This window comes from Dunckerocampus dactyliophorus, chromosome 17 (genome assembly GCF_027744805.1).
Source record: "Dunckerocampus dactyliophorus isolate RoL2022-P2 chromosome 17, RoL_Ddac_1.1, whole genome shotgun sequence".
Taxonomy (NCBI): domain Eukaryota; kingdom Metazoa; phylum Chordata; class Actinopteri; order Syngnathiformes; family Syngnathidae; genus Dunckerocampus; species Dunckerocampus dactyliophorus.
Window position 1 is genome coordinate 1,826,194 of NC_072835.1, and position 15,377 is coordinate 1,841,570.

General features: G+C 49.5%; 3 protein-coding genes across 3 annotated transcripts; 2 read left to right on the forward strand and 1 right to left on the reverse strand.

Annotated features, from left to right (window-relative positions):
• Positions 1 to 353: 353 nt before the first annotated feature.
• On the reverse strand, positions 354 to 4,615 carry actr1b (actin related protein 1B). The gene is made up of 11 exons (XM_054757545.1): positions 4,418 to 4,615; positions 3,750 to 3,814; positions 3,594 to 3,669; positions 3,315 to 3,440; positions 3,087 to 3,211; positions 1,770 to 1,986; positions 1,606 to 1,698; positions 1,351 to 1,525; positions 1,210 to 1,271; positions 1,095 to 1,135; positions 354 to 1,012 (listed from the first exon to the last, which is right to left on the reverse strand). The coding sequence occupies exons 1-11, from the start codon at positions 4,463 to 4,465 to the stop codon at positions 910 to 912; spliced, it is 1,131 nt and encodes a 376-aa protein (XP_054613520.1). The 5' UTR covers positions 4,466 to 4,615; the 3' UTR covers positions 354 to 909.
• A 420-nt stretch (positions 4,616 to 5,035) lies between these two features.
• marchf5l (membrane-associated ring finger (C3HC4) 5, like) lies at positions 5,036 to 6,993 on the forward strand. Its single transcript, XM_054757549.1, has 7 exons — positions 5,036 to 5,167; positions 5,488 to 5,550; positions 5,670 to 5,872; positions 5,947 to 6,077; positions 6,144 to 6,309; positions 6,377 to 6,531; positions 6,645 to 6,993. The coding sequence occupies exons 2-7, from the start codon at positions 5,522 to 5,524 to the stop codon at positions 6,774 to 6,776; spliced, it is 816 nt and encodes a 271-aa protein (XP_054613524.1). The 5' UTR covers positions 5,036 to 5,167; positions 5,488 to 5,521; the 3' UTR covers positions 6,777 to 6,993.
• A 151-nt stretch (positions 6,994 to 7,144) lies between these two features.
• LOC129170223 (fibroblast growth factor receptor 1-A-like) lies at positions 7,145 to 15,373 on the forward strand. The gene is made up of 15 exons (XM_054757543.1): positions 7,145 to 9,224; positions 11,606 to 11,751; positions 11,866 to 11,952; positions 12,012 to 12,184; positions 12,252 to 12,375; positions 12,436 to 12,608; positions 12,663 to 12,807; positions 13,830 to 14,020; positions 14,085 to 14,176; positions 14,248 to 14,369; positions 14,437 to 14,547; positions 14,612 to 14,793; positions 14,858 to 14,980; positions 15,042 to 15,112; positions 15,232 to 15,373. Exons 2-15 carry the CDS (start codon positions 11,673 to 11,675, stop codon positions 15,371 to 15,373), a joined length of 1,815 nt encoding a protein of 604 aa, XP_054613518.1. The 5' UTR covers positions 7,145 to 9,224; positions 11,606 to 11,672.
• Positions 15,374 to 15,377: the final 4 nt, after the last annotated feature.

A 15,377-nucleotide genomic window follows, 5' to 3' on the forward strand; every position in this document is an offset into this window, starting at 1 on the left:
GTCATCAAAAGAGCCACATCTGGCTCCCGAGCCATAGGTTCCCTACCCCTGATTTAGAGTCTCCAATGAAGCTAACATGCATGTTTTTGGAATGTGGGAGGAAACCGGAGTACCCGGAGAAAACCCACCCCCCCACACACGGGGAGAACATGCCAACTCCACACAGAAATGCCCAAGGGAGAATCCAACCCAGGTCTTCCCATCTCCTGACTGTGTGCTAACCACTCATCCACCGTGCCACTTGTGACATTTTCAAATCTTAATATTTGGACTTTATTCTTGTAGAATGAGTTTGTTTTCATTAGTGATGCGTTAGTATTCCATCAGCTGATGAAAAGAAGGAAGCGTTTGAGCAGCAGACTTGAACTGGTTTATTCCATAAAACAATCATAATGATGATGATGATGATGATGATGTGTTAGCAAACACTGACAGTTTGTTCACGTTAGTCGTGTTGTTCCTCCGTGCACGTGTAAAAAAACAAAAAGAGGCCTGGCTGTTGCCGACGTCCTGGGTGGCTGTTGTGGACACGTGGCCATCCCAGGCGGCTGATGCTAATGCTAACAGCTAACGGGCAAGACTGCTGCGTTTTAAATAAGGTTTCACAGGCGTCCTCAAACTGCCGTCAGTCGAATCAACTGCACGTGCACGCCAAAGTGGCGCTTGGCGCGTCCAAGACTGTGGAATGGATACGTAGCAAAACAAAGAAAAAAAAAAACTTTATTGACACACGTGACAATGTACACCTTCACGTAGAAAGGAGGCGTGGCCCCAGACCGGGAGGAGTCCTCTGGGCCGAGCGCCGCCCGCTCACGCGTCCCCCTTGAGTCGTGAGTGGCGAATGAGAAGGTGGCGAGGGAGGGGGCGGGGCTGAAGCGGCATGTGGGTGGGGAGGAGGCGGGCTGTGATCTAGAAGGTCTTCCTGTGGATGGCGCGCGCTCTGTCTTCTTCATATTCCCGCTTGGACACCCACATCTTCTTGAAGGTGTCCAACGACGCCAAGATGGAGCCTCTGTGGGGGCGGGGCCGACAAGGTCACATGACCAGTTGAGAGTCAGTCATTCCAGATTACTCATGGAAAAACCCAAACCTACCCGATCCAGTTGGAGTAGAGTCTCTCCTGGGGGGCCGAGATCTGCACACACACAACAAACAGAGTGTGTGTGTGTGTGTGTGCGTGCACGTGTGTGTGTGCGCGCGTATACCCACCTTGATCTTGACGTCTTTCGGTGCCAGCTTCTTGACTTCTGTTAGTAGTCTCTCTCCGAAGCCTGAAGCGGCGACACAAGAGTCACAAATGCCGCCGTCTCAAGCGGCGACGCCCCCACCCGTCCGTGTGGCCACACCCACCTTTGATGAGCGTGGACCCCCCGCACAGCACGATGGTGGAGAAGAGCGTACGCCGCAGGTCCATGTCTGACCTCTGGATGGCGTAAGCCAGGATCTCGTGGATGCCTTGGCTCTCGTCGCCCACCAGGTCGGGCCTGAAGAGCAGCTCGGGGGCGCGGAAGCGGGCCGGCCCGATCTGAACACGACAGCGGGTCACCGTCACCACCGGAGGGGGCGGAGCTCGCCCGAGAGAGCGAGAGAGAAGCGTAAACTCACGTTCAAGGTGCTCCCGTCTGGAAGGACGTACTGAGCCTTCTCCGTCTCCAGCGTCTCGTCTTTCTGGGGGTTTAGCGACAGGTAGCACGCCCTCTGGTGGACAAACAGGACGTCACGTGAGGCGCCCACGCAAGCATGCCCCCCCCGCCCCCATCTCCGCTCACCTCCTTGATGGTGCGCACCACCTCAAACTCTGCAGACGTGTTGAAGTTGTAGCCCTCCTTGCGCAGGAGAAGACGCAGGAATCTGGACACGTCTCTGCCGGCGATGTCCACGCGCATGATGGTGTGCGGGATGGCGAAGCCCTCGTAGATGGGCACCACGTGGGTCACGCCGTCTCCCGAGTCCAACACCACGCCGGTGGTGCGTCCCGTGGCGTACCTGAGGAAGGCACATGATGTGCCGGCTCAGCATTTTGTTAAGTAACGCGTGCAGACACGCAAACACGTTCTAGAATATTTCATCTCAGCTTTGGCAGACACACAATCTTGCTGTTTTTTCATTTTCATTTTCTTCCCATAATATTCCCATTGTACTAGCGCCTTATTCCCTTCATATGATCATTTATTCCCATAATATTGACTTTATTCCCTTAATATTATCATTTAATCCCATAGTATTATAAATTTATTCCCATAACAACTTTTTCTGGAACCCAATTTTGGAAAAATGACAACTTTCTCTGTTGTTTAATTTGTTTGTTAATATTATTTTTTATTTTATTTTTTAAATAACATCTTTTTTCTTTAATATTTCTACTTTGTGTTACTAAAATGACATTTTTTGCTCATTATATTCCAAAATTATTTTTATAAAATTACAATTTATATTACATCTTTTTTCTCTTAATATTTTGACTTTATTCATGTAAAATTATTACTTAGTTTTCCATATGCTGTTTTTTTCCTTATTATTTTATTCTTAGAATGTGTTGTGGGCCAATAAAATAACAGCAGCGGGCCACAAATGGACCCTGGGCCACACCTCTCGCCTGTGCTAGCAAGACACTAGAAAGATGCCAAAAAGACGCTAAGAAGATGCAAGAAAGACACTAAGACGACACTAGGAAGATGCTAGAAAGATGCCAGAAAGATGCTAGGAAGATGCTAGAAAAATGCTAGAACGACACCAGTAAGATGCCATGAAGATGCTAGAAAGACACCAAGGAGACGCTAGGAAGACGCTACAAAGATGCTAGGAAAACACCAGAAAGACATAAGTAAGATGCTAGAAAGACACCAGGAAGACGCTACGAAGATGCTAGAAAGACACCAGGAAGACGCTACAAAGATTCTAGAAAAACACCAGAAAGATGCCAGGAAGACGCTAGAAAGACATCAGGAAGATGCTATGAAGATGCTGGGAAAAAAGCCAGGACGATACTAGAAAGACACAAGGACGATGCTAGGAAGACACAAGGAGGATGCTAGGAAGATACAAGGAGGATGCTAGGAAGATGCTAGGTGTTCAGTGGTGCTTACAAGCTGAGCACCGCCTGCATAGAGATGGCGAGAGCGGGAACGTTGAAGGTCTCAAAGAACACCTCCGCCGCCTTCTCACGGTTGACGGTGGGATTGAGAGGAGCCTCCGTCAGCAGAACCGGATGCTGGTACACACACACACACACACACACACACACCCCAATAATGCCAGTTAGACCATGATGTCATCACAGAACAACAATAAGAACACAAGAAGGAGAATCTGACCTCCTCTGAGAAGGTCTGCAGCTGCTCCTTGGAGTAAACGTACTGCCAGATCCTCTCCATGTCATTCCAGTCCTTCACAATGCCGTGCTCCATGGGATAGCGCACCGACAGCAGACCGCGATGTTCCTGTCTCACACACACACAAACACACACTTGAGTGACTCAAGTCCAACTTGTATTTGTCCCATGTGGTCCAGGGGGAAGGCGTGTCTTGTCAGCAGAACCACATGGAACACAATCACACATGGATGACAGCCATGTTCATAGAAACACACCCACCTCTGCTTTTGGCCCAATGAACAGGTCTCCCTCCAGGGCCCCCGCCATGACACGCACATGTTTGGGACGTCCCACACTGTCACACACACATTCACATTTATAGTGTGTCAGTAGTACGAGGATGACGACATAATCACGATGATGAGGAAGACTCACTAGTTAGGGAAACAGTATTTAGGGATCTGGTCACCAGCAAAACCAGCCTTGATGACCCCTGAACCCTGCAGAGACACACGTGACAATACATTACCGGTTTCAATGTGCACTCAAGTTTGAACATCAGCTGTGCCGGGAAGGGTGGGTCATCAGACACAGCTGGAGGCCACGAGCGCGCGCACACACACACACCACTTTGTCCTACTCCTGTAAAGACAACGTGATGTCCCTCCTTGCACACCACAGAGAGCATTCTCTTCAAATAAACAGCAATAAAACAAATGGTGCACGTTAGCGTATGTTTGGATCACATCAGGAGGCTACAATGAGGATAATAACGAACATGTATGACCAGCGTGAAGACAAATGTTTTGGTGCTGAAGCTAAGGAAGCTAATATGCATCTTCTGACACCTCGCAGGGCTAGCTACGAGCTAGCCGGCTAGCAAGCCGCGACTCTTGCTAATGCTAATAGAGGAATCAAAACAATCTAGCGACGGTAAAAAAAAAATAATAATAATAATAATTCAAGCTTCTGCAGAACATTCGAAGGTCGGGGTGTCGGTAAGTAAAGCTTGACTTGGCTACAAGACAAAAGCGAAGCTAAGCTAACAGCTAGCAAGCGACGGCCTCGGTTTGGGTGTGGATGAATGACATCATCATACTCACATTATCGATCACAACAGGCTGATTAGCTAAGATGTCATAGGACTCCATGACGGACTAAGATTGGCCGGGCGCGCGTCTATGGATGCGTCTGCGTGTTCCGTCCAGTTTAGTGTGGAATTGTGTCAAAAGTGGGGAAAAAGACGCCCTGTCACTGTGCAGTCCGCCGCTCCTCACTGCGGACTGTCCCGCCCCTCCAGCGCCACAACACGTCGGCACTGTGATTGACAGGCGATGTGACCAACCAAATGAAAGTGTTTCATAGGGGAGACAGGAGACAAAAGCAATTGTAATTTGGACTAGAGACGATGCTTTTCACTTGTTTGCTCACTTGTTTGTAGTAGAACGCCATTATGTCCTCACTAGAATAGTAGAAATTCTTTGGTTGTAATTGTGGCTGTTTTATGCATGTACGGAGAGTTCCTCTCCTCTCTGGATCGCTTCACATTGTAAGCTTTGCTTTTCAATTACATTATTAGTCTTAAAGAACACGACTATTAGAAGCTATTTCATGTAAGTTATGCTATCATTATGCATTATCCATATCCGTCCTGAAGTCTGACCCACAAATCTCCTACACTTTCATTGTGACATAAACATATCTGGCGGCCAATCAGAGCAGTACGACGAGCAGTGGGCGTGTCTCGTCAGGAAAGTCCGTGAAGCCCGCACAAAAGCAAACATCGAGTCACCGGCAGACGTGAAGTCATGACAAACCGTATAAAACCTGTTTTATGTACTCTTCTTTAAAAGGTAAGTTGTGTCCACGCTTGCGTGTTTTGAGCTGACATTGTGAACTATCGATGGTGCTCGCTTAGCTGCCGTAGAGGCTAGCTAGAAGTAGCTTAGCTGCTAGCATGGCACTTTGCCGTTAACCTTCACGTCAATGTAGCTTGTTAAAGCGCTTTTTCGTTCAGCCTCTTGTAATGCTTCATTTTCCACCCCATACAACGTGTTTAACACGAAGTAACCAGTATTTGAAAGTAAGGAGGTTACACTTTAGCTACGGTCTGAACTCTGAACACGTGATGCAGGTAGCATAGCGTAACACGCTGCTATGTTTCATTCATCAGATGCTTCCATGGTTACATTTGGAAGAAAAGTGCCATGGCTCTTGCTGAGGAGCAGCTGGAGAAGTAAGACCAGCTCCTAAAGTTTCGTTTTTGCTCAGAGCAAAAATGAAAGCTTTATTTCAGCATCCCGTGCAACCAGATGAACCTTGACCTGTGATGTACTCACTGTGCGTGTGTGGCAGACACTGTTGGGTGTGTTTTGCTAGCGAGAGCGACGACCTCAGTGCGGAGTGGGTGAGTCCCTGCAGGTGTAAAGGTTGCACCAAATGGATCCATCAGTCGTGTCTTCAGCGTTGGTTGGACGAGAAGCAGAGACGAAGTGAAGGCGATGGCGGCAGCTGCCCTCAGTGTGGCACGCCGTATCACATCGTCTTCCCAAAGATGGGTGCGTGAGAAGGTAGTCCTGAGGTGGCTTTGACGTGGAGAGCTGCTGCAGTGATTGCTTTGTGGTGTCTTCAGGTCCGCTGGTCTACTTCCTCAGGCAGCTGGACGGAGCGCTCTCACGGGCCAGTCCGCTCGCCGCCTTCGGCATGCTGGTCGGGACGGCGTACTGGTCTGCCGTCACGTATGGGGCTGTGACCGTCATGCAGGTGAGGATGCTGAGAGATTGGGAAGTGTGTGTGTGTGGTGTTCTCACCGTGTGTTGTTGTGCACAGGTTGTAGGACACAAAAAAGGTTTGAACATGATGGAGCGGGCTGACCCATTCTTCTTACTCGTGGGTCTGCCCACCATCCCTGTCATTCTGGTCCTGGGGAAGATGGTCCGCTGGGAGGACTTCCTGGTCAGGCTGTGGCTCAGATACTCCTCCCGGCAGCAACATGGTACACACCCTCGCTTACGGAAGCAGCGAGATGTTTTTACTAGTGTGCTGCTGTTGTTGTCACGTAGGTGTGAGCGGCTACCTGCCCCCCCTTCCCGCACCAGGTGACCACCTGTCTGTGTCTCGGACTCTGTGTGGCGCTCTGATCCTGCCGTGGATCTCCAGCCTGCTTGGGCGTCTTCTCTTCAGACGAGTCGCCTCCAACCTGCAGCAGAGCATCCTGGTGACTCCGCCCTCCTGATGTGACTTCTCACAGTCACAGCGCTGAATTTTGGGCGAGCGACCCCTGAAAGTCTTTTATTTTGAAGGCCCTGACTGCGTTCCTCCGTCCAACAGGGTGGCGTCACCTTCGTGCTGCTGAAGGGCTCGTTAAAGGTGTACCTGAAACACCAGCAGCACATCACGCAGGCCGAGCGACACGTCCTGGACTACCCTGATGGCACCCTGCTGGACCACAGTGGACCCTGACACCCCCAGTCCGTCAAGAGCCCACCAGAACGTGGGAAAATTGCACGCAAGTCAACACCGATCACTTACATACTTGCGTGTAGATGAAATGCATCTCTATGAAACGTGTTATTCATTTCATGGCAGTGTGTTTTTGCTTTCATGACCTTGGGAGGGAATGTTGTTCATCCTCCATTAACTTCAAGCTGTGAGGAATAAAAGTCTTTTTAGAAATGTGTCATGCAGCTAGCCTGTCATGGCTACACCAACTCAAACACAAATAGGCCAAAAAAAAAAATTCAACTTGTGAATGTAGCATTCTACATTGGCCACTAGGTGTCAGTTACTGTAGTTTGAAATGATCTCATGTAATCATAAGAACACGGCTAACCCACGGCAAGCTAATACTCAACTCAGAACCTCCGGCCTCACTTCCTGTCCGCCTGGCACCAAGGTCCCCCCGGGAAGGCGAGCAGGAGTTTTATTTACGTCTCACATGGCTTACTTACTCTCATTATGTCTGCTATATTTGGGTAATACCAGCGCGAAGCCATTTAAAGGCGCCACCGCAGGAAGTATGCTGTCCAGAGGAAAAACAAGGAACGGCTCACGTGTGAGTCCGTGTTACCTTGTTTGTGTCTAATATGTGTAATTTTCTATGTTTACATCGACTATATTGGGTAATGCAAATGTAAAGATGACCGTAGGGGTGCTATATCAGGTCTAGAGGGCTCTAATAACACGCTATCATCACGCTAGCCTGTTACTACATGCTCACAGCATGGATATAAAACCATAAACCCTTGTTGGAGCCCTTCTGGGCGGAATACGTGTGTCCCATTACGTGCATTAATCACCTGCCTCTTTTTATCTGTTTTTATATCTTTAGAAGGCACAGAAAAGAAAAACGTGTGTTTGTGTCTCACATAAGGATTGTGATGATGATGGGCAACAATCCAACAAAAAGTGCACTTATCCTTAAAGTGTTTCAAACGGAGTGGGAAAGAAGGACAAAGAGGCCAGAAACTTACTACTACCACACGGAATGAGAGGAGAACATTTTTTTTTTGTCCACTTGATGTCAGCCATGGCATGTGGGCTGGGCTCTGCTGGCTCGGTAGCCAGTCTCCATGCCGTGTGAAAGGTAATGTAATGTAACATTACTGATGCCTGCTGACCACAATACTTCATAGAACTTGTCTTTCTATATATTTGGACTAATGATTGGCCATAGTCAACCACCAAACAGCCATCATTTATTCAGTCATTATTTTTTTTAACTTTTGTACTCCTGTTTCTGCCCTGCTGGGCGAGATGCTCCCGCAAAGCAGACGGAAGCAATGCGCCGTTCGTTACTGAGCGCGTGTAAAAAAGCAGGTGTACTATCGACAGGACTGTTCATGTACGCCGGTGTGACCGCAGAGGGCGCTGTTGCAACATTCTCCAACACACCGCGAACATGAACGATGCAGAGTGGCGTCCTCATCTGGCAGACTGTCAGGACGCGTCCCTTGTTACCATGGCGACGCGCGTTATCGCCTACCACTTGTCATGTGACTCCTTGGAGCGCATTTGTTTGGCAGCGACCTCTGGTGGCCTCCACATCTCTTGGTAAAAGTTTCTATTTGATGAATGTTAAAACCACAATGTGCGTGGGTGTGTGTGTGTGTGTCCGAGTCACATGTTTGTCAGGAAAACACACAATCATGCAGCCTCCTCCCTACATGCACGCCCACACCGCAAACTCAGGAATGTTCACGAGCACGGCAGCGTTATTTTGGTCTCAGACACACACGCACACGCACACGCACATGGTGATGGAGTGGGAGTGAATCCGTGCTTTCATTGTTGGAAAATTCATTTTTCTGCATTTGATTTCTTCTAAACTTTAGTACAACGTTCTTTCGTTTCTCTCCCCGCTGTCTCTCGCACGTGTGTGCGCGCTCAGATGTTAGCATCATCTGCTGTAGCGAGTGAGCTAGCACAAGGCATTCCATAGCGTACAGTCATGTGACCTCATGGTGAGGAAAACAGGAAGTGCTGGTTATATTTTGGTGACTGAATGTTCCGGAAGGTTGTGGTTCTGACGGGTCGACTTTGTTGGCGTTCCATCCCAGCCAGAAGGCAAAGATGAAAACAGGAAGTAGAAACCTGCTCTCAGCTCTGCTTTACGTGATTTCCATTTTCCATGAAGAGCTGACCTCTCACCCCGGCCAGATGACGTCACAACGCAGGCTGTGTCCCGCCAGTCGCACAACACTCCAAATGTCATCTTTCATGAGATGGAGCTGGACACGCCCCCGGGGGCGTGACCCCGGCGAGGAGGCGCTGCGTGGTCAAAGACGATCGTGAAGCAGAGCTGACCGGAAGCCAAAACAGTCAACAACAACTTTCCGCAACGAAGACAAAAGAATCCATGTCGTGCGGGCGACGCACGGCCTCGCAGCTGATTGGACGAGATCGTAAAAGGTAAGTTTCCAAGCTTCCTGCAATAAAGTACGAATAATCGTCATCCTAATAAATAAATGTTGGTAGTCATTCTACTCTCATTACCGACCGCCAGTCACTCACGTCCATGACGTCACGAACACCACTAAAATGTCATTGTACGTTCATATTCTATCAAGTCATTATCTAGCTAACGTGTATCTGTATCTAGCTCTATATCTATATATCTATGTCTGTACACGCAGCTGTGTTGCATGTATCTTGTTGTGGATGAACGTCAAAGTGTGTGTTTGTGAGCGTATGTGTGCTTCTATTTGTTATGATATTATTGCAGTATTTGGCAACACCAGCTACTGCTACATCGAATACTACTGATAGTACTACTGGCATACTACACACTACAGGGAATCAAGTACACACGAGAAGAATCAGGTACACACTACAGGGAATCAAGTACACACTAGAAGAATCAAGTACACACTAGAAGGGATGAAGCAGACACTAGACCAGGGGTCACCAAAGTGGTGCCCACGGGCACCAGGTAGCCCCCACGACCACATGAGGTGCCCGCAAGCCTGCTTTTCATTCAGGTGTTCAGTTAATAATGAAAGAACAGTAGAAAGAAATGCATTGTGAAATACAACATGTGAGTTGTGGACACCAGCATTTTGGTCATGTTTGGGTTTAAAATAAGCTCTGAAAATAATTGTTACAAAAATGAGTAGCTCTTGGCCATTTTCATTTTGTAAAAGTAGCTCTCACAAGGACAAACCTTGGTGACCCTTGACCTAGAAGAATGAAGTACACAAAAGAAAAAATGAAGTACACAGTAAAAGGGTTGAAGTACACACACAGGATCAAGTACACACTACAAGGAATCAAGTAGACATTAGAAAACACTAGAAAAAGTACACACTAGAGGGAAGAAAGTACACACTAGAAGGGATGAAGTACACACTAGAGGGAAGAAAGTACAGACTAGAAGGGATGAAGTACACACTAGAGGGAACAAAGTACTGACTAGAAGGGATGAAGTACACACTAGAGGGAACAAAGTACACACTAGAAGGGATGAAGTACACACTAGAGGGAACAAAGTACAGACTAGAAGGGATGAAGTACACACTAGAGGGAACAAAGTACAGACTAGAAGGGATGAAGTACACTCTAGCAAGAACAAAGTACACACTAGAAGGGATGAAGTACACACTAGAGGGAACAAAGTACAGACTAGAAGGGATGAAGTACACACTACAGGGAACAAAGTACAGACTAGAAGGGATGAAGTACACACTAGCAAGAACAAAGTACACACTAGAAGGGATGAAGTACACACTAGAGGGAACAAAGTACAGACTAGAAGGGATGAAGTACACACTAGAGGGAACAAAGTACAGACTAGAAGGGATGAAGTACACACTAGAGGGAAGAAAGTACAGACTAGAAGGGATGAAGTACACACTAGAGGGAACAAAGTACTGACTAGAAGGGATGAAGTACACACTAGAGGGAACAAAGTACACACTAGAAGGGATGAAGTACACACTAGAGGGAACAAAGTACAGACTAGAAGGGATGAAGTACACACTAGAGGGAACAAAGTACAGACTAGAAGGGATGAAGTACACTCTAGCAAGAACAAAGTACACACTAGAAGGGATGAAGTACACACTAGAGGGAACAAAGTACAGACTAGAAGGGATGAAGTACACACTAGAGGGAACAAAGTACAGACTAGAAGGGATGAAGTACACACTAGCAAGAACAAAGTACACACTAGAAGGGATGAAGTACACACTAGAGGGAACAAAGTACAGACTAGAAGGGATGAAGTACACACTAGAGGGAACAAAGTACAGACTAGAAGGGATGAAGTACACACTAGAGGGAACAAAGTACACACTAGAAGGGATGAAGTACACACTAGAGGGAACAAAGTACAGACTAGAAGGGATGAAGTACACACTAGAGGGAACAAAGTACAGACTAGAAGGGATGAAGTACACACTGGTGGGAGTGAAGTACACAAAAGAAGGAATGAAGTACACACTTCAGGGAGAGAAATATACCCAAGAAGGCATGAAGTACACACTAGAGCGGTGAAGTACACACTAGAAGGTATGCAGTACATACAGACGGAATGTATTACACATTAGAAGGGATGACGTATGCATCAGAGGGAATGAAGTACACTTTAGAAAGGAATGAAGTACACTCTAGGAGGGGATGAAGTACACATTAGGAGGGAATGAAGTACACTCTAGGAGGGGATGAAATACACACTAGGAGGGAATGAAGTACACACGAGACCGTTCTCCGTGACCGTTTGGGCACTCATGTCCAATCAGGGTGGGCGTGAGGTCACATGACTCAGTGTAACTTTGTGTTTCCTGTGCAAACAGGAAGTAGCACATGCCCCCTTAGTGCCACACCCCCTGCCACCAGGGTCAGAGATCATCCAAAATCAAGATGGCGCCTTGCCGCCTGCTGCTGCTTCTTATCTTTCTACTTCCTGTCTCTGGGAGACGCCCCGACGACTCGGACTCAGGTGAGATGGTGGACACGCGTCCGTGTTGTCATCTTCCTGTCAGCTGATCACACCCTGGACTCATCATCGCCTGTCAATCACACGTCATGTGACGCGCACGTGTGACTCTTTCAGTCTCCACGGCGACGTCCTCCGAGGGCGACGAGGACGAGTCCTCCTCAGAGGAGACGTCGACGAGCGGCGAGCACCTGGCACATCAAGGTGAGTGATGTCACTTCCTCTTTCTTGCCGACATGGCCGCTTTTCTCCCTCCTCGCTAGCGATGGCGCCACAGTGGACGTCCCCGAAGAAGATGCACAGGAAGCTGTACGCCCTTCCCGCAGGCAAGACGGTGACGTTCCGGTGCGCTGCCACAGGAAGTCCGCCGCTGCGTCTGCGCTGGTACAGGAGCGGCAAAGATGTCCGCCAAGATCAAAGACTTGGCGGCTACAAGGTGATTTTGTTGATGAGTCGACATGGCCGATGTGGGCGGGGCTTAAAAGGGTGTCTGCTGACCTCAGATCAAAGACCACGCGTGGGCGCTCACCTTGGAGTCGCTGGTGCTGTCCGACAGCGGCAACTACACGTGCGCGGTGGAGAACCCTCACGGCGCCATCCGGCACACGTACCGCCTGGACGTCATCGGTAAGAACACCCGACCGTCTTGCCACGCCCCTTTAGTAACCCGGATGCTCTCGGCCACAGAGCGCGTCTCCTACAGGCCCCTCCTCCAGGCCGGCCTGCCAGCCAATCAGACGGCGCTGGTCGGCAGCGACGTGCGCTTTGCGTGTCGCGTGTTTAGCGACTTGCAGCCTCACGTGCAGTGGGTGAAATACGTTCGCCCGCCCGGCGAACGCCCCAGCAGCCTCGTGGTCAAGGTTGGTCATGAAAGTTGGCTAATGTTAGCAACAAGCTAATGCGGCGTTTGTCAGACGGGGCACATCAACAGCACCAAAGAAGACATGGAGGTTCTGACTCTGAGGAACGTGAGCGCCGACGACGCCGGCGAGTACGCGTGTGTGGCGAAAAACTACAACGGCGTCTCGCAACACTCGGCTTGGCTCACTGTGCTCAAAGGTAAGGTGGCATCGCTAATGCTGCCAGCACCGTCAATCACTAAAGCTGCTAGCATAGTTGATGTAGCATCGCTAACGTAGCATTGCTAATGCTGCGAGCACTATAAATATTGCCGGCATCGGTAATGTAGCATTGCTAATGCTGCTAGCACCGCTAATGTAGCATCGCTGATGGAACATTTTTAATGATGCTAGAATCGCTAATATAGCATTGCTAATGCTGTTAACACCTCTAATGTGTCATCAGTAATGCGGCCTTGCTTAACTACACTTAATGTAGCATTGTTAATGATGCTAGCATCACAGGTAGCATTGCTGCTGCTGGTAGCACAGCTAATGTAGCATCGCTAATGCTGCTCATATTGCTAATGTAGCATTGTTAATACAGGTAGCACCATTCATGTAGCATTGTTAATGATGGTAGCATCACTAATGTAGCATTGCTGATGCTGCTAGCACTGCTAATGTAGCATTGCTAATACTGCTAACAATGCTAATGTAGCATTGCTAATACTGATAGCGCGGTTAATGTAGCATTGTTAATGATGCTAGCATCACTCATGGAGCATTGCTGATGCTGCTAGAACCGCTAATGTAGCATCACTAATGCTGCTGACATTGCTAATGTAGCATTGTTAATGCTGATATTACAATGAATGTAGCGTTGTTAATGATGCCAGCATCACAGGTAGCATTGTTGATGCTGCTAGCACTGCTAATGTAGAATCACTAATACTGCTAACTATGCTAATGTAGCATTGCTAATACTGATAGCATTGTTAATGATGCTATCATCACTCATGTAGCATTGCTAATGCTGCTAACAGTGCTAATGTAGCATCGGTAATACTGATAGCACTGTTAATGTAGCATTGTTAATGATGCTAGCATCACTCATGTAGCATTGCTGATGCTCCTAGCACCACTAAGGTAGCATCGCTAATGTAGCATTGTTAATGCTGCTATCATTGCTAACATAGCATTGTAAATGTAGCATTGCTAATGCTACATTCTCCATCTCAGATCCGCCTCCTACCCCACCCACCTCCCACAACTACCTGCAGATGTTCATCTACTGTCTCGGATTCTTCATCGCCCTCACCCTCACCTTCACAGCCGTCGTCTATAAGCTTTGCTCCGCCCCCAGGAAGAGTGCAGTCAGCAGTCAGCTGGCGGTCCACAAACTCGCCAAGAGCATGGCTCTGAAGAGACAGGTGACGTCAGCGCTCACAGCGTCACGCTACCACGCCATGCTAACATCCAGGAGTGTCCTCGCAGGTGTCCCTGCCATCACCCGGACAGTCCAAGATGTCTCGGTCCGCCACGGGCCAGATTCCGTACGACCCTCAGTGGGAACTTCCTCGCGACAGGTGAGTGACGAGCGTGGATGCCATGTTTGAGGAGTGGGCGGAGCCAGTGAGGTGTGTTTGCGCATGGGCAGGCTGGCGCTGGGCAAACCGCTGGGGGAGGGCTGCTTCGGACAGGTGGCCTTGGCGGAGATCACCGGCATGGACGAGGACCGGCCGGCATGCGTCACCAAGGTGGCGGTGAAGACGCTGAAAGGTGATGAAAGGTTTCACTTCTTGTCGGTTGTCCGCTGACGCTGACTCGCACTTCCTGTTGTGTGTAGCGGACGCCGGTGAGAAGGACCTGCTGGACCTCATCTCGGAGTTGGAAATGATGAAGATGATCGGACGCCACAAGAACATCATCAACCTGATCGGCGCCTGCACGCGTGACGGTGAGCAGGCACCTGCGCACCGCCTCGCCGCATGCCACCTGAACGCCGCTCGTCTGTGTTGCAGGCCCACTCTTCGTGGTGGTGGAGTACGCTGCGCGCGGGAACCTCAGAGAGCATCTACGCGCGAGCCGGCCGCCCGAGTCCGGGTACTCGGGGCAGGCGGTGCCGGGTGGCGTGGAGCTACGAGAGCTGGTGTCGGCGGCGTACCAGGTCGCCCGAGGGATGTCCTACCTGGCATCCAAGAAGGTGAGATGGCGTAATGAGGCGCGAGCGCCCCCTCTGGCCGACCCTCACTGCTCGTCTGGTTCAGTGCGTCCACCGAGACCTGGCGGCCCGCAACGTGCTTGTCACCCACGACTACGTGATGAAGATCGCCGACTTTGGCCTGGCCAGGGACGTGCACCACGTGGACTACTACAAGAAGACCACCAACGTGAGACGGAACGGTCTGGAACCGGTGAGAGAGTCCAATAACGCTGTCTTGTACTCCTCAGGGTCCTTTGCCCGTCAAGTGGATGGCGCCCGAAGCGTTGTTTGACCGCGTCTACACGCACCAAAGCGACGTGTGAGTCTTCACGCTAGCATGCTAACACGCTAGCAGCCAATTTCCTATGTGGTGCCCTCTGGTAGACGTCGTCGTCCTACAGTGGGCGTGGTTTTCTTACGTGGTCTTGCCTGCCCCAGGTGGTCTTACGGTGTCCTGCTGTGGGAGATTTTCACCCTGGGAGGTTGTCCTTATCCCGGCGTTCCGGTGGAGGAAGTCTTCAAGCTGCTGAAGGAAGGTCACCGCATGGAGAAGCCGCCAGCGTGCACGCAGGAGATGTGAGCAC